Source organism: Oncorhynchus mykiss, chromosome 30, assembly GCF_057628025.1.
Source record: "Oncorhynchus mykiss isolate SJ-2025 chromosome 30, ASM5762802v1, whole genome shotgun sequence".
NCBI classification, from domain to species: domain Eukaryota; kingdom Metazoa; phylum Chordata; class Actinopteri; order Salmoniformes; family Salmonidae; genus Oncorhynchus; species Oncorhynchus mykiss.
In genome coordinates, this window is record NC_143051.1 from 33,262,811 (window position 1) to 33,286,580 (window position 23,770).

Genomic DNA, 23,770 nt, shown 5'->3' on the forward strand with positions numbered 1-23,770 from the left:
TTCACGACTGTCTTGGTGTGTTTAGACCATTCTAGATTGTTGGTGATGTGGACACCAAGGAACTTGAAGCTCTCAACCTGCTCCACTACAGCCCCGTCGATGACGATGGGGATGTGCTCGGTGCTCCTTTTCCTGTAGTCCACAATCATGTCCTTAGTCTTGGTTATGTTGAGGGATAGGTTGTTATTCTGGCACCACCCGGCCAGGTCTCTGACCTCCTCCCTATAGGCTGTCTCGTCGTTGTCGGTGATCAGGCCTACCACTGTTGTGTCGTCTGCAAACTTAATGATGGTGTTGGAGTCGTGCTTAGCCATGCAGTCGTGGGTGAACAGGCCGTACAGGAGGGGACTGAGCACGCACCCCTGGGGGGCTCTAGTGTTGAGGATCAGCATGGCAGATGTGTTGCTACCTACCCTTACCACCTGTGGGCGGTGAGTCAGGAAGTCCAGGATCCAGTTGCAGAGAGAGGTGTTTAGTCCCAGGATCCTTAGCTTAGTGATGAGCTTTGAGGGTACTATGGTGTTGAACACTGAGCTGTAGTCAATGAATAGCATTCTCACATAGGTGTTCCTTTTGTCCAGGTGGGAAAGGGCAGTGTAGAGTGCAATAGAGATTGCATCATCTGTGGATCTGTTTGGGCGGTATGCAAATTGGAGCGGGTCTAGGGTTTCTGGGATAATGGTGTTGATGTGAGCCATTACCAGCCTTTCAAAGCACTTCATGGCTACGGACGTGAGTGCTCTGGGTCTGTAGTCATTTAGGCAGGTTGCCTTTGTGTTCTTGGGCACAGGGGCCATGGTGGTCTGCTTGAAACATGTTGGTATTACAGACTCAAATCAGGGACATGTAGCTCGATGTAGTAGGCTAATGTTAACTAGCTGGATAATCATTTCCCATGCATGAAAGGAAGTTAGGTTAGCGAGCAAGCATTTTAGCCAGGTAGACTAGGACAACAAAAACTAAAAGTGTACTGTATGACAGGGTGATAGACCGTTTCATCAACATGAAAGAGAGGAGGATGGCATTGGTGTTTCTCTACAAGTAGGGTGTTTAACTTCTACACACACAAACAGAAATCAGTACCATGGACAGCCACATAATGTTTAGCATATGTTGATTTGACCCAATTGTTTTTAGAATATTTTAGTTGTCACTGTATTAGACTAAGCATGGGTGATTTAATGATGTTGAAGTTGAAATGGTCCTGGAATAGTGGAGGCATCTCCTGTTTTCTTTGCAACTTGTTCTAAATAAATAGTTGTTCACTAGTCCGAAAATGTCGGAAACATTAACTTGCATGACCATGTTGTCGGTCATGTAACTGTTTGTACATGCAATATGCTTTATGGACTTCACTGGACAGAGGTTTTTCCTGGCTTGGCTTCCCTGGTGATTTTACCCACACACCACTACTGTGGATGAAGAGAAAATGAACCAATCAATTTCTATACATTCAATACAAATACATGGGAAATAAAGTAAGCACCGCATAACCATACCAATATCAACCAGTAACTCTGTAGTTACCATCTACTTAACGTGTTGGCCATAATGCTTATCTAGACTAGCCCTCTCCTGTATGGAACGTCTTGGTCTTAATGCCTTCATGTCTCTGGAGTGTTAAAATGTATCTGGAAGTAAACCAGTGCTTTAGCACTCTGACTGCCTTGTCTCACACAGTGACTGACCATCTCTTTGTGTCTCAGTCTGTACAAACTGAGGAACAAGCAGAGGATTTCAGTGTCTGCAGCCTCCAAGCTGCTGTGTAACATGATGCTGAGATACAGAGGCATGGGCCTCTCCATGGGCAGCATGATCGTTGGCTGGGACAACAAGGTACAGGGTGGGAGGGAGGAATGTGTGTGTGTTTATTTGAAAGCCTTGTTTTATAGCCTACATTTTCATCTTCATGGTTCCCAACATTTTTTAGTATCATTGAAGTGTCAGAACTGATCCACTGCTACAGGAAGGGCATGTTCTGATCCCAGATCAGCCTTCACATCTACACAGACACTATGTTCTGATCCCAACACTGCTCCAAAGAAAGACAGTTTCAAACTGCATACTCTTGCCTCAATTGTTTAACCTGAAGGTCTTACATGCCTAAAAATGTTTGTATCTCAGGTTTACATACAGAATAATACAAAATGCTCTGAGACCAGGTTGATTGAAATGTACAGCATATGGTAATCTACAAGTTATTTCCTAGTGCCAGTTATTGGAAAACATTTGTAGGATTGTTTAATACTGTCAGGGGTGCGTAACTGGTGGCAGGGAAGTCAAACGCAGGAGTACAGAACTTGGTAAATAGCCAGACATGTTTAATATACATTACTATCGGTATACAAAAAAAAAACAAAAAAAAACACATGGGCACAAAACCCGTATCGCACCAGTCACCGAATGCACACGTGCTACAATAAACAATTCCCGACAAGGACATGGGGGAAACAGAGGGAACATATACATGTAATTAGGGAATTGAAACCAGGACAAAACAAATGGAACTTGAAAAATGTATCGGCAATGGCTAGGCGACCGGTGGCGTCGACCGCCGAACACCGCCTGAACAAGGAGAGGAACTGCAGGGTAGCCTAGTGGTTAGAGCGTTGGACTAGAAACCGGAAAGTGGCAAGTTCAAACCCCTGAGCTGACAAGGTACAAATCTGTCGTTCTGCCCCTGAACAGGCAGTTAACCCACTGTTCCTAGGCCATCATGGAAAATAAGAATTTGTTCTTAACTGATTTGCCTAGTTAAATAAAGGTTAAAAAAAAAAAAGACTTTGGCAGAAGTCGTGACAAATACAAACCTTGACTTTAAATTTTCTCTTTAAAGTGGGATGAGAGTAGTAACTTGAAGAGGTTCAGTCAAATGCTTTAGGTTAAGGTTAAGTAGAAAGTAAAATGCAGTCCTTATTGTTCTTATCCAGCATATCTGCCTCTTAACAAACTGTTTCCTGAAATACAAATACATGCCCCAACCAACCAACCGGATGTGTTCACCCAGATATATTTTGGTTGGCAACATGCTTTTGTACAAATTCTACAAACCAAATGTTTGCGCTATCAAAGGACTTTTACTGTGACATGTTCTAATTAGGAGCTTACATTTTTGGAATGAATTTGCCATAAAACCTGATGTGGCCTATTCCTCCTGTAAAATGTCAATTTTCTCAGTTGATAAATGAGTCACTGTGGATATGAATAGTGTGGCAGTAGTTACATGGTGAGCATACTATAGTTCCCAATGGGTTATTATAAAGAGAATTACATCCCTTACAGAAACTACATTCCATAAAATGGGCTACTGTTGATACTGAAGACTATTGTTAGAGTTGTGTCAATTCGAATCTGGTATCAGGATAAATATGACATTGAGTCACCGATTGTATACTATGTATTTTTTATTAGCTAAGCAATAAGTGGTAAATGTAATTTAGGTATATACGGGCTCTCTGTCCCACCTCGCAGGGCAAGCAGAGAACTGACAAGACGTATGTAAAACAGTATTCTTTATACTGTGATAGACAGTTCCAACCCGTCTGTTGGCCTATCACAGTAGAGACTGGGCGTGGTTTAAACTCACCCAGCCTATTATTGATTGTTGTCGTACGAGCTGGTACCAGCCCTCGGGCGCTCCAGTTGATAGATGTAACTTGCTGTGTCGAGTATCTATGCGCTCATTCCCTAGATACCGTTATCACATATCTGGTTTCTGTTATTGTTAAGTTTGAGTTCTAACAAAAACAGTCTGTGGTTTGCTACACTACGTTCTGTATGTGTCCGTTTTTATGTTATTCTGTATCATGAGAAAGGCCCATGGCCTTGAAACTGTTAACAATGTTTCAAGTCAGCTATGTTGCATAACACATACAAACATCCACACAAGCCAACAGAAGATAATATTCAATCATATCATATCATATCATACAATCTACATTGTAGAAGATATCAACTATTAAATAACACAAATCTAAATATATTTGAGATATACTTCTGTTCAAAAACAATACAAATAAAAAAGTCATTCATTGCAGTTAAGGGAGAACAGAATAAAAATAATTGAATGAGCACAGGTTTGCTTGATGTTTGTCTGGTAATGTATGTCTGGTAATGGGCTATAGTGCATAACACAGAAACCTCATACTATTTAAAAATGTACCAACATTTATGTAATCGGTTGCCAGGCAGGATTCAGGTTTTGATAGCACTGTTCATTTCACCTCTAGTGGGCCAAAGTACTGCTAGTGCCGTTTTCTACCTGGCTGTTTATTGATCAATAAATAACATTGATTCATTCGTAGGCCAGAGTTCACTCACCTGGTTTTCCAGGTCTGAATCAGTCACGGATTAGAAGAAAAGAATGAAAACAAGCAGTGCTGTGGAACTCCATACAAGTCAAGTGCCTTACTCAAAGACACATCGGCAGATTTCTCACCTAGTCAGCTGCAGTCAAGAGCACAGTATGCGTTAAAAAAATTAAAAACGCAGTATAACTGCAGTTCAACTGTTCTGCAAAATCCCAGTCAACTGCAGTTCCATTGTTGAAAGTGCAGTACTCTTTTTTTTTTTTTGTGGTAAGGGTGGGATTCAAACCATCAACCTTTCGGTTACTTGCCCGAAGCACTAAACCACTAGGCTACCTGCCGCCCCATCAACTTCATACAGGTCATCAAAATATACACCTTCCTAATATTGAGTTGCACTAACTTTTGCCCTCAGAACAGACTTAAATCCTCTGGGCATGGACTCTACAAGGTGTTGAAATCATTCCACAGGGATGCTGGCCCATGTTGACTCCAACGCATCCAACAGTTGTGTCAAGTTGGCTGGATGTCCTTTGGGTGGTGGACCATTGATACACACGGGAAAGTGTTGAGCATGAAAAACCCAGCAGCATTGCAGTTCTTGACACACTCAAACCAAACCTGGCGTCTACTACCATACCGTTCTAAGGCACTTAAATATGTCTAAAAAAACCCTCTTTAACCTGTCTCTCCTCCCCTCTCCTCTCCTCTCCCCTCCTCCTCCCTCCTCCCCTCTACACTGATTGAAGTGGATTTAACAGGTGACATCAATAAGGAATCATAGTTTTCACCTGGATTCACATGATTAGTATGTCATGAAAAGAGCAGTATATTATTTCTTAAGCCCATATACAAATGCATTTTCTGTTTAGAACATATCTTACTGTTAGGAAATTATGATTAATATGACTGAACAAATCATTTTAAATGGAACTGTAAGTAAACTTATACTCATATTCTTTCTGATTAACAATATGAGTTCATAAGAAGGGATTGTGAGACACGGACAATGAGTAATAAGTTAATGAACACCATTCCAACTAGGCAGAAACAAATGGGTTGTGGACTGTGTAAACACAGAAGGTCGTTAGCCTATGGTTGACCCTACTGAAACTTAGCTCTGGGGTTTTTAGATAACCTAGGAATGCACTCACTGCCTTTTCTGTTAATTAAAACTGTCAGTTCAGTGGTGATCGATAATGTTGAGGGGTCAAAAGTTATCTGGGAGTGTGTTAGTAAGTTAGAATGAACTTTTCACCTTACTTTGTCCGGGTCGAGAGGAGGGGATTCTGTTAAAGCAGTGAAATTACGTCATGATCTGTATATAAACTGCTGCACGTGTTTAAGTGGTAGCGCGCTCCGAGAATAAATTCTATTACCTATTATTGAAAGACTGATCTGCATCTATTTTATGCAAACAAGAAATCTTACAAATTCTCATAAAATAGATTAAGGGCTTTCAATTGACGAAAGCACATTGGCATAATTACAGTGCCTTGCGAAAGTATTCAGCCCCCTTGAACTTTGCGACCTTTTGCCACATTTCAGGCTTCAAACATAAAGATATAAAACTGTATTTTTTTGTGAAGAATCAACAACAAGTGGGACACAATCATGAAGTGGAACGACATTTATTGGATATTTCAAACTTTTTTAACAAATCAAAAACTGAAAAATTGGGCGTGCAAAATTATTCAGCCCCCTTAAGTTAACACTTTGTAGCGCCACCTTTTGCTGTGATTACAGCTGTAAGTCGCTTGGGGTATGTCTCTATCAGTTTTGCACATCGAGAGACTGACATTTTTCCCCATTCCTCCTTGCAAAACAGCTCGAGCTCAGTGAGGTTGGATGGAGAGCATTTGTGAACAGCAGTTTTCAGTTCTTTCCACAGATTCTCGATTGGATTCAGGTCTGGACTTTGACTTGGCCATTCGAACACCTGGATATGTTTATTTTTGAACCATTCCATTGTAGATTTTGCTTTATGTTTTGGATCATTGTCTTGTTGGAAGACAAATCTCCATCCCAGTCTCAGGTCTTTTGCAGACTCCATCAGGTTTTCTTCCAGAATGGTCCTGTATTTGGCTCCATCCATCTTCCCTGTCCCTACTGAAGAAAAGCAGGCCCAAACCATGATGCTGCCACCACCATGTTTGACAGTGGGGATGGTGTGTTCAGCTGTGTTGCTTTTACGCCAAACATAACGTTTTGCATTGTTGCCAAAAAGTTCAATTTTGGTTTCATCTGACCAGAGCACCTTCTTCCACATGTTTGGTGTGTCTCCCAGGTGGCTTGTGGCAAACTTTAAACTACACTTTTTATGGATATCTTTAAGAAATGGCTTTCTTCTTGCCACTCTTCCATAAAGGCCAGATTTGTGCAATATACGACTGACTGATTGTTGTCCTATGGACAGAGTCTCCCACCTCAGCTGTAGATCTCTGCAGTTCATCCAGAGTGATCATGGGCCTCTTGGCTGCATCTCTGATCAGTCTTCTCCTTGTATGAGCTGAAAGTTTAGAGGGACGGCCAGGTCTTGGTAGATTTGCAGTGGTCTGAAACTCCTTCCATTTCAATATTCTCGCTTGCACAGTGCTCCTTGGGATGTTTAAAGCTTGGGAAATCTTTTTGTATCCAAATCCGTCTTTAAACTTCTTCACAACAGTATCTCGGACCTGCCTGGTGTGTTCCTTGTTCTTCATGCTTTTGATACCATCGATCACCACATTCTTTTGGAGAGATTGGAAACCCAAATTGGTCTACACGGACAAGTTCTGGCCTGGTTTAGATCTTATCTGTCGGAAAGATATCAGTGTCTCTCTGTGAATGGTTTGTCCTCTGACAAATCAACTGTAAATTTCGGTGTTCCTCAAGGTTCCGTTTTAGGACCACTATTGTTTTCACTATATATTTTACCTCTTGGGGATGTTATTCGAAAACATAATGTTAACTTTCACTGCTATGCGGATGACACACAGCTGTACATTTCAATTAAACATGGTGAAGCCCCAAAATTGCCCTTGCTAAAAGAATGTGTTTCAGACATAAGGAAGTGGATGGCTGCAAACTTTCTACTTTTAAACTCGGACAAAACAGAGATGCTTGTTCTAGGTCCCAAGAAACAAAGAGATCTTCTGTTGAATCTGACAATTAATCTTAATGGTTGTACAGTCGTCTCAAATAAAACTGTGAAGGACCTCGGCGTTACTCTGGACCCTGATCTCTCTTTTGAAGAACATATCAAGACCATTTCAAGGACAGCTTTTTTCCATCTACGTAACATTGCAAAAATCAGAAACTTTCTGTCCAAAAATGATGCAGAAAAATTGATCCATGCTTTTGTCACTTCCTGGTTAGACTACTGCAATGCTCTACTTTCCGGCTACCCGGATAAAGCACTAAATAAACTTCAGTTAGTGCTAAATACGGCTGCTAGAATCCTGACTAGAACCAAAAAATTTGATCATATTACTCCAGTGCTAGCCTCTCTACACTGGCTTCCTGTCAAAGCAAGGGCTGATTTCAAGGTTTTACTGCTAACCTACAAAGCATTACATGGGCTTGCTCCTACCTATCTCTCTGATTTGGTCCTGCCGTACATACCTACACGTACGCTACGGTCACAAGACGCAGGCCTCCTAATTGTCCCTAGAATGTTTAAGCAAACAGCTGGAGGCAGGGCTTTCTCCTATAGAGCTCCATTTTTATGGAACGGTCTGCCTACCCATGTCAGAGACGCAAACTCGGTCTCAACCTTTAAGTCTCTACTGAAGACTCATCTCTTCAGTGGGTCATATGATTGAGTGTAGTCTGGCCCAGGAGTGGGAGGGTGAACGGAAAGGCTCTAGAGCAACGAACCGCCCTTGCTGTCTCTGCCTGGCCGGTTCCCCTCTTTCCACTGGGATTCTCTGCCTCTAACCCTATTACAGGGGCTGAGTCACTGGCTTTACTGGGGCTCTCTCATGCCGTCCCTGGAGGGGGTGCGTCACCTGAGTGGGTTGAGTCACTGATGTGGTCATCCTGTCTGGGTTGGCGCCCCCCCTTGGGTTGTGCCGTGGCGGAGGTCTTTGTGGGCTATACTCAGCCTTGTCTCAGGATGGTAAGTTGGTGGTTGAAGTTATCCCTCTAGTGGTGTGGGGGCTGTGCTTTGGCAAAGTGGGTGGGGTTATATCCTTCCTGTTTGGCCCTGTCTGGGGGTGTCCTCGGAGTGGGCCACAGTGTCTCCTGACCCCTCCTGTCTCAGCCTCCAGTATTTATGCTGCAGTAGTTTGTGTCGGGGGGCTAGGGTCAGTTTGTTATATCTGGAGTACTTCTCCTGTCCTATTCGGTGTCCTGTGTGAATCTAAGTGTGCGTTCTCTAATTCTCTCCTTCTCTCTTTCTCTCTCTCGGAGGACCTGAGCCCTAGGACCATGCCCCAGGACTACCTGACATGATGACTCCTTGCTGTCCCCAGTCCACCTGGCTGTGCTGCTGCTCCAGTTTCAACTGACCTGAGCCCTAGGACCATGCCCCAGGAATACCTGACATGATGACTCCTTGCTGTCCCCAGTCCACCTGACTGTGCTGCTGCTCCAGTTTCAACTATTCTGCCTTATTATTATTCGACCATGCTGGTCATTTATGAACATTTGAACATCTTGACCATGTTTTGTTATAATCTCCACCCGGCACAGCCAGAAGAGGACTGGCCACCCCACATAGCCTGGTTCCTCTCTAGGTTTCTTCCTAGGTTTTGGCCTTTCTAGGGAGTTTTTCCTAGCCACCGTGCTTCTACACCTGCATTGCTTGCTGTTTGGGGTTTTAGGCTGGGTTTCTGTACAGCACTTTGAGATATCAGCTGATGTACGAAGGGCTATATAAATAAATTTGATTTGATTTGAAATTTGATTCATGATGCTCTCTGCGCTTTTAACGGACCTCTGAGACTATCACAGTGCAGGTGCATTTATACGGAGACTTGATTACACACAGGTGGATTGTATTTATCATCATTAGTCATTTAGGTCAACATTGGATCATTCAGAGATCCTCACTGAACTTCTGGAGAGAGTTTGCTGCACTGAAAGTGAAGGGGCTGAATAATTTCGCACGCCCAATTTTTCAGTTTTTGATTTGTTAAAAAAGTTTGAAATATCCAATAAATGTCGTTCCACTTCATGATTGTGTCCCACTTGTTGTTGATTCTTCACAAAAAAATAGTTTTATCTTTATGTTTGAAGCCTGAAATGTGGCAAAAGGTCGCAAAGTTCAAGGGGGCCGAATACTTTCGCAAGGCACTGTAAATTACAGTAACACTTACTGAAAACATTTAAAACCTGTTAAGGATATGGCAGACATACGCCCCCTTTGGAGAGATTGGGTACCCCTAGTAAACTGAAAAAAAAATCTGTCAAAAATTGCTAATATATGCAAATAAAAATTATTATTGGATAGAAAACACTCTAAAGATTCTAAAACCGTTGGAATTATGTCTGTAAGTATAGCAGAACTCACAGGGCAGGCATTCTTCCAAACTAGTTTTTGTGGCCATGAAAGTTGGAGCAACTTTGACGTCATGGCCCCCACCCTTCCCAACCAGTTATGATTCTGGGGACACTTTCTATCTCTTCCGCTAGATGTCCTCTTTCAGTAGAGCTTTGAATCGTTCACATCCCGCGAGAATTGACCCTATGGGAGTGAAATTAGTGCGTGCCACGAGAGAATAGGCTGTGCGTATGGGCGCGAATTGGTCCCAGCCATTCCTTTGTTCCAGCACTCAAGAGAAGGGCAGACGATGACCGATTGAATTGAAGTTTGTTTTGCGTGTCTAAAACATCATAAAGCTTGCTTCTGCACTTAGTTTGACCTGTTTAGTCGACATATAATATGTAATTTTGAAGTTTTGATGTGCAACTTTTCCGGACCAGAGGACGTTTTGGGTGCATTTCAGCTGATGTTATTAGCAGTAGCTAATACAAAGACGCAAGACTTGAAACCAAACGATGTATTGGGTAAGTATGAAGCCTTCCAGAACATTCTGAACGAAGACCATCGAAGGTAAGGGAATATTTCTGCTTAAATCTGTGTTTCTGTTGACTCCAACATTACGTAGAAATGTAGCTTGGAACTGAGCGCTGTCTCAGCATATGGAATAGTGTGCGATTTCTGTAACGTTAAAAATAAATCTAACAAAGCGGTTGCATAAAGAAGCAGTGTATCTTTCTAACTATATGTAGAACATGTATATTTAGTCAAAGTTTATGATGTCTATTTACGTTATCTTGCCGCGCTACATAGATTTCCTGCGGGCATTTTTGAGTAATTTCTGAACGTGAACTCACTGTAAATTGACATTTATGGATATAAATGGCATATTATTGAAAAAAAAAAATATGTACTGTGTAACATGTCATATTACTGTCATCTGATGAAGATTTTCAAAAGGTTAGTGAGCGATTTATTTTTTAATCCTGCGTTTGTTGATTGCATGTTTTGGCTATTCAAATGAGCTGTGTCTGGTGGTGGTTTTACATATATATGTGCTATGTTTTCGCCGTAAAACATTTTAGAAATCTGACTTGCTGGCTAGATGAACAAGGTGTTTATCTTTCATTTGAGCTATTGGACTTGTTAATGTGTGGAGGTTAAATATTTTTAAGAATATTTTTGCGTTCCACGCGCCACCGTTTCAGCTGAACGTGGGAGGGTTGATCCCCAATTGGGAACCAATATCTTAGACAGGTTAAAAAAGGCCCAGTATGGCACTTTCCTTCAAATGTGTAGAGCATTCATAAAGTACAAAGTAGAAACAAAACACTTACAATACATGTTGACTTGCCCCATCACCAACTACAGAAGGTACAGTCAAAAATGTGTTATGCCACATCGGGAGTGGTTCTATGCCCTCCCAGGCCCACCCCTTCCCAGTCATATGAAATCCATAGATTAGGCCCTAATGAATTCATTTCAAATTGATCAATTTCCTTATATGAACTTCAATTCAGCAAAATCTTTTAAACTGTTGCGTTTATATTTTTGTTCAATATATATGGAGTGTGTTATGTTATATGTGTTATATGTTATGTTTTTGAGAAGTTTGTTGCTTCCTAAAACACATGAGAAAAGAGAGGTTACATACATAAACACATTCCAAACAGTAGCAGTATGTTCCAGTGTGGTAGTAGTTGTATCTCTAGTTTGGTCATTAATATGAGGACATCTTAAGTGACTTACTCTGATGTTACAGAAGTGCAAAGGTTTCTCAAATCTTCAGGAGACCTTTCCCAGAGTTGTCAGAGTCAGTGTCAGAAGCTAAAACAGAAATAAAACACCAATGTTAGATAGAGACTGATTGAAAGATATGAGTTCAGGTTAATTTACAACTTCCTAATGCATGGTTCACAGTAAATAAAACCATCCATATTAACTAAGTAGCTACATCAATTAACATCCAAGTTTGAACCCACATCACAATCTACAAGGAAAAGAGAACCACAAATGGATACAGTCAAACACAAAACAAAAATATGTGATATTTTCAGAATAGTGAACAATATGAACTGAGACACTTACTGCTGGCTGGAACAAACCCTGAAACTGAGATAAACATGACGTTATTATTGACTCTGATAACTTGCTTTATTGGAATACAACAAGAGAACATATGACAGTATCCTGAATCCTGTATTTCTTCTGCAGACTTGACATAAAAGCCTACAGTACGTGACAAGATTGATATGAAACAGATTCAAATCAAACATAATGTACTTCGACCATCACTACTATACTATTGCTTTTAATATTTAAGATATGAAAATAGAAAGGTCTTTCACTCCTCACACCTTTCTTACTCTTCTTCTTCCAAATGACGACCCCAACAACAACAACAACCAGGAGGAGAGCCACCACCCCTCCAATGTGGAGGACAATGTTGGGGGCTGGGTCACCTGTAATCATCAGAACAGAGCAGTCAGACTACAGTGCAAGATAACACATTTCCATCTCAAATGAAATCCAAGCAGCATTCCCCTACATGTAAAAAACAAATTATAATAACAATTCAGGAGGTCAATGAGAACATGCAGTCAGACAGGTAGCTTTACTGAGCACATGAGGGAACTTAAATGAGGAATATTGGGTACATTTAGTAAGAGGGTTAGGTATAGTGTGTATTTTAATCTCTCCCTCTTACTCCAGTTGGTCTGGATCTCAGACTCAGTCAGAACCTTGATGAAGTCCTCCTTGATACCAGTGACCTGAACCACACACTGATACTTGTTGTTCTTCCACTCCTTAGGCGTCACTGTGAGGTGGGTGCTTTTCTGGAAGGTTCCATCATCGTTTGGGAGAGTCTCTCCATTCTCCACATCTTCATGGTGATCTTGCCCATCTTTCTGCCAGGACACCATGACTCCACTGGGGTAGAAACCTGTAGCGTGGCAGGTCACTGGAGAGGAGGGGGTCTTCTGGAGCACAGACACTGAGGGAGGGACTGGAGGGAATGAGAGTTCAGACATTTCAGTGGTGATATTTTGAAATGAGCGCAGACTAAAAGCATCTACATTCATCCAAATGATACCATAAATGGTGATTTCTGTAGATAACACAGAATCAGTAAAGATAAAGGATGTTGGTGGTATAGATGAATGTCACAACAATATGGTGCATTCTGGATCATTAACCAGACATATTTCATTGTTGTTCCAGAACCACTCAATGTTCCTAAGTGACACATCTATAATTATGTAGTATTGGACTTAATTCACAAATCAAAACATAGATGTCAAGTGTTGCATAAAAAAATAAGTGACATTTCTGAATGTTTACCTGTCCTCATCAGAGTGCTCTTCCCATTGTCCACCTGCTTCTTCAGGCAATCAATGCAGGTCTGGGAGAAGTAGATCTTCCAGAAGCCCAGTCTACTGATGTCACGGTTCCACTCATCCTGCATGAAATTAGCTTGCTGTTTACGAGATTTCCAAGTTAATGTCTTCATGTCGTACTCAAGGAAGTTCTCCCCATTATAACCCAGCTGTCCAAACCCCTCTGTCTGTTCAGTCTCATCATCCCGTGAGCAGCCATACATGTACTGGAGAATGTGGACTCCTGAAACAGAGAAAGACACTGTGCAATCTGTTCTCCAGATTCAGTCTGCCAGTGGGATCTCCATCATCATGTATTAGTTGTTCAACCAGACAGGAATAAAACAGATCAGCTCAGACTCTATAGTGTGATGATGTCACACCTTCACCACAGAGACAGAGAGGTGATGAGGAGACTCAGTGTGGCTCTATTCTACACCAGCTGATGTTGGCTTGGTTCTATCTACTGTGTTGAAGATAAACATTGTGTTCAGTATAGTAGTGTTATTCTAACATATGGATGTTGTGTAGAACTGTAGTTCAGTGAGGTGTGTAAATGAATAAAACACTGTTGACAAATGAAGACTGTCCTCTAGTGATGATGTCAGAGATAAATAGAGGACGTGAGAGATGATCCTCTGTTCAGTCAGAAACAACAGGAGAGAGATGGAGACATGAGGAAGATTATCTCTCAATAACATAAGACTACTGGAGCTGTGTGTGATCCCCAGATCATGAGGGTGACAGGTGAGTGAGTGTGTGTGTGTCTGTAGAGAGTAGAGGTCGACCGATTTAAATCGGTATGGCCATTAAATTAGGGCCGATTTCAAGTTTAATCGGAAATCGGTATTTTTGGCTGCCGATTTGCAGATTATTATATGTTTTATATACCTTTATTTAACCGGGCAAGTCAGCTAAGAACACATTCTTATTTTCAATGACGGCCTAGGAACGGTGGGTTAACTGCCTCGTTCAGGGGCAGGACGACAGATTTTCACCTTGACAGCTCGGGGGACCCAATCTTGCAACCTTACAGTTAACTAGTCCAACGCAATAACGACCTGCCTCTCTCTCGTTGCACTCCACAAGGAGACTGCCTGTTACGCGAATGCAGGAAGCCAAGGTAAGTTGCTAGCTAGCATTAAACTTATCTTATAAAAAACAATCAATCATAATCACTAGTTAACTACACTTGGTTGATGATATTACTAGATATTATCTAGCGTGTCCTGCGTTGCATATAATCTGACTGAGCATACAAGCATCTAAGTATCTGACTGAGTGGTGGTAGGCAGAAGCAGGCGCGTAAACATTCCTTCAAACAGCACTTTCGTGCGTTTTGCCAGCAGCTCTTCGTTGTGCGTCAAGCATTGCGCTGTTTATGACTTCAAGCCTATCAACTCCCGAGATGAGGCTGGTGTAACCGAAGTGAAATGGCTAGCTAGTTAGCGCGTGCTAATAGCGTTTCAAACATCACTCGCTCTGAGCCTTCTAGTAGTTGTTCCCCTTGCTCTGCATGGGTAACGCTGCGTCGATGGTGGCTGCTGTCGTTGTGTTGCTGGTTCGAGCCCAGGGAGGAGCGAGCAGAGAGACAGAAGCTATACTGTTACCCTGGCAATACTAAAGTGCCTATAAGAACATCTAATAGTCAAAAGGTTAATGAAGTACAAATGGTATAGATGGAAATAGTCCTATAATTCCTATAATAACTACAACATAAAACTTCTTACCTGGGAATATTGAAGACTCATGTTAAAAGGAACCACCAGCTTTCATATGTTCTCATGTTCTGAGCAAGGAACTGAAACGTTAGCTTTCTTACATAGCACATATTGCACTTTTACTTTCTTCTCCAACACTTTGTTTTTGCATTATTTAAACCAAATTGAACATGTTTCATTATTTATTTGAGGCTAAATTGATTTTATTGATTATATTATATTAAGTTAAAATAAGTGTTCATTCAGTATTGTTGTAATTGTCATTATTACAAATACATTTGTATTTTTTAAATTTTTAAAATCGGCATCTGCTATTTTGGTCATCCAATAATCAATCGGTATTGGTATCGGCGTTGAAAAATCCTAATCGGTCGACCTCTAGTAGAGTTCTCATGAGAGGCCTGATCAGCTCATGCAGCAGAGCCCAAAGGGAGTCACTGGGAGCTTTGGTCCAGAGCAGAGAAGCCAAACACATCATCATCATCACTAACATAATCATCACCATGTTCTGCTCCTCTGCTTCTCTCACTGTCCCATCAGATTAGAGAGACACTCAGAGACTGAGGAGACTACAGCTCTACTGTGGGGGACAGCTGGGCACACACACACACACAGCATGAAAGCCCCAGGGAGCAGACTAGAAGGACTGACTGAGGTATTGACTGACAAATTAAACTAGCACATGCATCTCAAGCAGAGATCTGACATTCACCAACCTGCCATTCGGGTAATTGGAGATTGACCGTACCAATGCATAAAGATGATTATAGTTTGATTCCATTTACAGTAGTGGTTTGGTCAGTCCTCTGTCCTTCACACACTTAAAGCAGCACACAGTAGTTTTTAAAATGAATGCTGTGCTGGTGTCCGGGAGTGGGACCATACATACAGTAAACATAAGCTGAGAAACAAAGGAGTCCATGCTAGATGCTTTCTAATACTGAAGTCAGCTAATGATGCTGTGTGGTAAGTGTGTGAAGGAAACAGAAACAGGAAGGAGGAGCAGATCTGTACATCCCTGATATTCTAGATCTGTAACTTTACTGATCACTTCTCTAATCCTGATTAATTATTGTCTCCTAGAATAAGGGATTTTGACAGTTTATACAAACACAAATGATCAGATGAGGTAAAGATGAAGGACTTACCTCCACTTTGGTTAAAATGCTGCTTTAGAGTAGCGACTTCAGCTTTGAATGACTGCTGGGAATAAAAGAAATTCTCTCTCTCCTTCTCCCAGAACTCTGCGTCTGTCTGCTTCATCCAGTCCTGTTTGGGCACCGCTTTCTGGCTGTTGCTGTCATAGTGAACCATCTGAACATCATCCACCATCCCCACAAACACAAACTCTGGGAAGTTGGGAATGTCAGAAGATGCAGTGTAGAAATGCTTCAGGGAGTGAGTCACTAGAGGAAAGAAAGTACATGTTTATGTTGAATTCTGAACAGATCATCGTTTTCCAAAGTCATGTAGACTAGACAGAGGTTTACATTTTCTCTATATTTCACTTTTTAGTTTCTCCACACTACTCTTTAATAAACTGGTTGTTTATTGAATATTACTTCGAACAAAATAGGTGTTTTTGTTCAACTGCAGGATGACAGTTACAAGGAGTTTCAAAGACAACATGCAACCCCTCGTTATTACACATTTTGTGTATCAGGCATGGAGAACCATTTTTCTTGATTATTGTAGGAATAACACTGCAGAGTCCAGGTGCAAAACCTGTCATTGTTCACAGTCCTCTGGGGTGTTGCTGACATCATATTCAGAGAGGAAGGTAAATGGTCAATTCTGTTTCTCAAAGGTGGCAGAATGGACTTTTAGCCTCTTTTATGAATGTCAGTAGCGCTCCAGGGCTGTTACTGAGAAAGCTATAGGCCGATGTGAGTGAGACTTTTAAACAGGTTTACACTTGCAAGGCCGCTAGGCCAGACGGAATACAAAGGTACATTCTCAGAGCATGCGCAGGCCAGCTGGCAAGCGTCTTCACTGACATTTTCAACCTCTGCATGTCCCAGTCTGTAATCACAACATGTTTTAAGCTGACCATTGTTCCTGTTCCCAAGAACTTCAAGGTAACCTGCCTAAATGACTATCGTCCCGTAGCACTCACATCTGTAATCATGAAGTGCTTTGAAAGGCTGGTCATCAGTACATCGCTGGGGCCGAGCTCCCTGCCAATCAGGTTCTAACCTGCTATATTAATTATCCTAACATGCTATTGTAACAGTATAACTTTAGACCGTCCCCTCGCCCATACCCGGGCGCGAACCAGGGACCCTCTGCACATATCCACAACAGTCACCCACGAAGCCTCGTTACCCATCGCTCCACAAAAGCCGCGGCCCTTGCAGAGCAAGGGGAACTACTACTTCAAGGTCTCAGAGCAAGTGACGTCACCGATTGAAACGCTATTTAGCGCGTACCACCGCTAACTAAGCTAGCCGTTTCACATCCGTTACACTATGAAAAAGTCAGAACTGTATCAAAGTGCTGTGTTTTTAGGGAATCACTTCAACTAATGACAGGGCTGTATCTGGAACTGCATGTTGAAGATAGGAGATTGTGTGGTCTATTCATTCTTGAGGTTGACCGGTTATGATTTTTCAATGCCGATACCGATTATTGGAGGACCAAAAAAAGACGATACCGATTAAAATCGGCCGATTTTTATACACACACACACACACACACACACACACACACACACACACACACACACACACACACACACAGTGGGGCAAAAAAATATTTAGTCAGCCACCAATTGTGCAAATTCTCCCACTTAAAAAGATGAGAGGCCTGTAATTTGCATCATAGGTACCACTTCAACTATGACAGACAAAATTAGAAAAAAAAAAAATCCAGAAAATCACATTGTAGGATTTTTAATGAATTTATTTGCAAATTATGGTGGAAAATAACCTTTGACTATTGGATGTTCTAATAGGTACTTTAGTATTGCCAGCCTAATCTCGTGAGTTGATAGGCTTGAAGTCAAACAGCGCAATGCTTGAAGCATTGCAAATAGTTGCTGGCAAACACAGTAAAGTGCTGTTTGAATGAATGCTTACGAGCCTGCTGCTGCCAACCATTGCTCAGGCAGACTTCTACCAAATCATAGACTTAATTATAATAAACACACAGAAATATGAGCCTTAGGTCATTAATATGGTCAAACTATCATTTTGAAAACAAAACGTTTATTCTTTCAGTGAAATACGGAACCGTTCCGTATTTTATCTAACGGGTGGCATCCATAAGTGTAAATATTGCACAACCTTCAATGTTATGTCATAATTACATACAATTCTGGGAAATTAGTTTGCAACGAGCTCGGTGGGCCAAACTGCGTGCAATGAAGGCAAGAGTAGTGACACAATTTCCCTAGTTTAATATTGCCTGCTTATTTGAATTTCTTTGAACTAAATATGCAGGTTTAAAAATATATACTTCTGTGTATTGATTTTAAGAAAGGCATTGGTGTTTATGGTTAGGTACATTCGTGCAACGATTGTGCTTTTTTCACAAATGCGCTTTTGTTAAATCATCCCCCGTTTGGCAAAGTTGGCTGTCTTTGTTAGGAAGAAATAGTCTCCACACAGTTCGCAACGAGCCAGGCGGCCCAAACTGCTGCATATACCCTGACACTGTTGCACAGAACGCAAGGGAAGTGACACAATTTCCCAAGTTAAAAGAAATTCATGTTAGCAGGCAAAATTAACTAAATATGCAGGTTTAAAAATATATACTTGTGTATTGATTTTAAGCAAGGCATTGATGTTTATGCTTAGGTTGACATTGGTGCAACAACAGTGCTTTTTTCACAAATGTGCTTGTTAAATAACCTGTTTGGCGAAGTAGGCTATGATTCAATGATAAATTAACAGGAACCGCACCGATTATATGCAATGCAGGAGAATCTAAATAAACTAGTAATACCGTCAACCATGTGTAGTTAACTAGTGATTATGTTAAGATTGATTGTTTTTTTATAAGATAGGTTTAATGCTAGCTAGCACCTTACCTTGGCTCCTTGCTGCACTGGCATAACAGGTTGTCAGCCTGCCACACAGTCTCCCTGTGGAGTGCAATGTAATAGGCCATGATCGGTGTCCAAAAATGCAGATTACCGATTGTTATGAAAACTTGAAATTGGCCCGAATTAATCGGCCATTCCGATTAAATCGGTCAATCTCTAATTAATTCTATACTATTCCAATCTGACAGTCATATTTGATCTACACAATGCATTTCTACCTGAAAATTTTGTAAATATCCATTCCCCTGAATGGCCGTTGCCCCAAATGTACATAATCAAGTCAAACCAATTAACCAATTATATTTTGTACAGAGAAGTATAAATAAGTTGAGATGCTCAACTACTGTATGACTCTTTCAACATGCCACTGAAAAGCTTGAAAGCTGCAATTAATTTGATGATACGTGTAAAATACTGTAGAGTAATTCAAAGCCATTTGCAAACACCAAATTGGATTCTTAGCATAAATAACTTTGAACCTCATTGTCCATCTGAGCACAAGTGTTTTTGTTTCAAAACACACACTATACCACTTGGGCTCCGGGCTGTATCACAACCGGCTGTGTTCAAGAGTCCCATAGTTGCCCAGCGTCGTCCGGGTTAGTGGACAGTTTGGCTGGGGTAGGCTGTCATTGTAAAATAAGAATTTGTTCTTAACCGATTTGCCTAGGTAAATAAAAAAGGTTAAATATTATTTATTATTAAAAAATGTAAAAAATTATACCATCTTAAATACCAAAGGGATCATTTACTCAGAATACAAACTACATTGAAAAAAATATAAACGCAACATGTAAAGTGGTGATCATTACTAGGCATGCACAATATATCTTGTTTGAGTCCAGTAGGTCACATGACCAAGGAGCTATTGAAATGAGAAAGTTTGAAAAATTCATATAAAAACACGTGAGATGATCATGGACAATCTAAAGGGTGTGCAATGTGTAGGGCCACTGAGTGGACATTCCGAACCTTGTTTGAAGTCAGGAGGTCACATGACCAAGGAGTTATTGAAATTTGAATGTAAAAAAGTTTGTTCTTTGTTTATGCTCCCTAACTAACTCAACTAGGAATACAAAATGCTGCTTCACATTTCCACACGTTTATTAGCTTTGGAAAGCAAAGTATTGTCCAAATCGTGAAAATAAGACCCGTGCAATGTTGTGCACAATTTTTCTGTGGCTCAAGTAGTTTGAAAGCTATTGAGGTTTGAAAGCGTGAATATCTGTAAAATATCCAACTTGAAACTGTCTTTACCTCAGTCCTTTGATAAACATTTCCTGCAATTCTACTACTGGAGACATTAGCAGAATATTATTTTAATACGTAGCCTAGGCCGACTCTACTGACAACAAAAACGACATTGTCTTGAATGCGACCATGTAGTCTAGGCCTATGTAAATGAGCCCAGGCAAAAAGGGATCCAGCTTTAGTAGGGATCCAGCTTTAGTCAATATCAAAAGTTATTTTTTTGCATTTTAACTAAGACTTACCCTTTTCCTATCCTTAACCTAATTCTATTAACCTGCTGCCTAAATTCTCATCTGCTACTAAATGTCAAACATGATGCAAATTTGATAAAAGCTGGATCCCTTCTAGCCATGACCATGAAATTGTACAATGACGTCCATATAGCCTGGAGGACATTTTTGTCCAAAAAAACTCCAATGATTATCATACATTCAGATGATAATTTGTTGAGAACTTTATTCATAAGAGGATGGAAAATGTTACATTACTGCCTAGGACAAAGGCCTTAATGGGATAGTTAACACAGCAAGTTGTCTAATTGGTTGTTCCAGCCCAACAATAGATATAAAGATTACATGACACTAAAACACCTGAATTAAACACAACCAAACAATTAAGCTATCAAAGTGTCACCAACAAAAAAGGTAAACAATAGGCCTATAGAAAATGGCATTCATTTTTCACATGTAAATAGCACTTTTCAGTAGTACTTCAGTGACCGAAAGGTTGTTTGTTTGAATCCCAGAGCTGACATGGTAAAAAATAAAACGGTCATTCTGCCCCTGAACAAGGCAGTCAACCCACTGCACTGTAAACTGTCATTGTAAATAAGATTTCTCTTAACTGACTTGCCTAGTTAAATAAAAGGTAAACAAATTCTCTAGCTGCTCTTTTAAATAACTGTCAGTAAATATTTCAGAGGCGTTTATCCTCATTCAACTGCCCATGTGTAGTTTATTTCCTGTGATTGGTCCGGACCTCTGCCGAGCAGTGTTCTCATTAGTAATAAAACGCACCATGGCACACTTGGGAAAGGACAGACACCACCCTTTTGGAGCGAACCACAGTACGGTGTTTGGTGAGCACTCGAGCGCGGAGTGTTCACAACAGTCCAAACGAACCGAACTAAATTGTTAAACGCACCAGAATTCGGAAAATAATCGCACCAAATATCGGTGTGAAAACCCCCTAAGAAACAGTAGATATGTTCCATGTGCGCTATTTCTATGCTTTACGGCTCAATATTAGTTTCTGCGTCATTTACTTTCGGTTTTGGTTGTACACCAGTTTCAAACAGATCAAAGTACATTATTTTTGATTATAGAAAATATATTTCACAGCGGTTTAGATGGTACAATGATTCTATACACTATAACGTTACTTGCTTGTTTTGCCACGAACTAAAACTGGGTGAACTATTCGAATAATTCGAATAGAAACCAGGAAATGGCGTAACGTTAGCGATTTATGCATTGTGCATCTTTAAATTATAATTGTTTTATCCGTCATTGATTCGGAAGAAAAAGCTTGTGAAGTTTGTAAAAGTAGAAAAGCCTAATTTGACGATAATAAGTAATTGCATAGGCCTATTTGGCCTTATAACAACTAACGTTAAATAGTCCAGCTAAGAAAAAAATATATCTTCCTAAATCTACAAAACATAAAACTTTACACTTACCACCAAATGCTTCATAAAGGTGGCCTATTCCCATGAACATAAGCATAAAACCCTTCATGTTGACGTTGGTCTGTCAATTACGGATGTGTTTGTTGTCTCTCCCGATGTTTCCGTCTGGGGTGTCATTGAACAAATGACCTGAAAATAACGTTGTTGAGCCAATGAGAATTTAGACAGCCCAAGCATCAGTAAAATATGGGTGGAACCAAGCAGCAGAGGTTGAAACTAAAGGAAGCCTAAATGGTATCAATTCTGATTGGGCCTGGAGCTGGGGGTTGAGATATTCTAACTAATTTGGACGTGTTAGTCATTGCAACACTACTAGATAGTGTATGTCCCTACAGGGTTGAGTGCATTCAGTTACCGATATAGGAGGCCTACAATTGACCAACGTAAGCCTTTTCTTTGGTATTTGTCATTGACTAGGCTATATATATATAGTTTGTCATAGCATATGTTTTATTGATTAAACAGTATGGTTTTAATTTGATTTGACTGAAATTATGCAATCAAAAATATTCCAGTGCAAGTTGGGGTGGCAAGTAGCCTAGTGGTTAGAACGTTGGGCTCGTAACTGTAAAGGTTGCTAGATCAAATCCCTGAGCTGACAAGGTAAAAATTATGTTGTTCTGCCCCTGAACAAGGCAGTTAACCTACTGTTCCTAGGCTGTCATTGGAAATAAGAATTTGTTCTTAATTGCCTAATTCAATTTAAGAAATGGACAGCAAAGATGTGTTCGGAAAGTATTCAGACCCCTTGACTTTTTCCACATTTTGTTACATGTTGCCTTAATCTAAAATTGATTAAATAAATAAAAAAATCCTCATCAAAATCCTCAAAGCGAAAAAAGGTTTAGACTTTTTTGCAAATGTATAATTAAAAAAAAAAAAAACAGAAATGCCTTATATACAGTATATCACAAAAGTGAGTACACCCCTCAAATTTTTGTAAATATTTGAGTATATCTTTTCATGTGACAACACTGAAGAAATGACACTTTGCTACAATGTAAAGTAGTGAGTGTACAGCTTGTATAACAGTTTAAATTTGCTGTCCCCTCAAAATAACTCAACACACAGCCATTAATGTCTAAACCGCTGGCAATAAAAGTGAGTACACCCCTAAGTGAAAATGTCCAAATTGGGCCCAAAGTGTCAATATTTTGTGTGGCCACCATCATTTCCCAGTACTGCCTTAACCCTCTTGGGCATGGAGTTCACCAGAGCTTCACAGGTTGCCACTGGAGTCCTATTCCACTCCTCCATGATGACATCACGGAGCTGGTGGATGTTAGAGACCTTGCACTCCTCCACCTTCCGTTTAAGGATGCCCCACAGATGCTCAATAGGGTTTAGGTCTGGAGACATGCTTGGCCAGTCCATCACCTTTACCCTCAGCTTCTTTAGCAAGGCAGTGGTTGTCTTGGAGGTGTGTTTGGGGTCGTTATCATGTTGGAATACTGCCCTGCGGCCCAGTCTCCGAAGGGAGGGGGGGTCATGCTCTGCTTCAGTATGTCACAGTACATGTTGGCATTCATGGTTCCCTCAATGAACTGTAGCTCCCCAGTGCCGGCAGCACTCATGCAGCCCCAGACCATGACACTCCCACCACCATGCTTGACTGTAGGCAAAACAGACTTGTCTTTGTACTCCTCACCTGGTTGCCGCCACACACGCTTGACACCATCTGAACCAAATAAGTTTCTCTTGGTCTCATCAGACTACAGGACATGGTTCCAGTAATCCATGTCCTTAGTCTGCTTGTCTTCAGCAAACTGTTTGCGGGCTTGCTTGTGCATCATCTTTAGAAGAGGCTTCCTTCTGGGACGACAGCCATGCAGACCAATTTGATGCAGTGTACGGCGTATGGTCTGAGCACTGACAGGCTGATCCCCCACCCCTTCAACCTCTGCAGCAATGCTGGCAG

At 40.9% G+C, this 23,770-nt stretch overlaps 1 protein-coding gene across 2 annotated transcripts; it reads right to left on the reverse strand.

The window, feature by feature from the left end:
* Positions 1–3,386: 3,386 nt before the first annotated feature.
* On the reverse strand, positions 3,387–22,185 carry LOC110488353 (major histocompatibility complex class I-related protein 1). Of its 2 annotated transcripts, none has more exons than XM_090228470.1 (8): positions 21,844–22,185; positions 16,018–16,275; positions 13,114–13,392; positions 12,479–12,778; positions 12,129–12,233; positions 11,860–11,883; positions 11,521–11,598; positions 3,387–11,393 (listed from the first exon to the last, which is right to left on the reverse strand). In XM_090228470.1, the coding sequence occupies exons 1-7, from the start codon at positions 21,899–21,901 to the stop codon at positions 11,549–11,551; spliced, it is 1,074 nt and encodes a 357-aa protein (XP_090084596.1). In that variant the 5' UTR covers positions 21,902–22,185; the 3' UTR covers positions 3,387–11,393; positions 11,521–11,548. The 2 variants fall into 2 exon arrangements, with proteins under 2 accessions (XP_090084596.1, XP_021416249.3); XM_021560574.3 differs by having other exon boundaries at positions 11,860–11,877; positions 21,844–22,101.
* Positions 22,186–23,770: the final 1,585 nt, after the last annotated feature.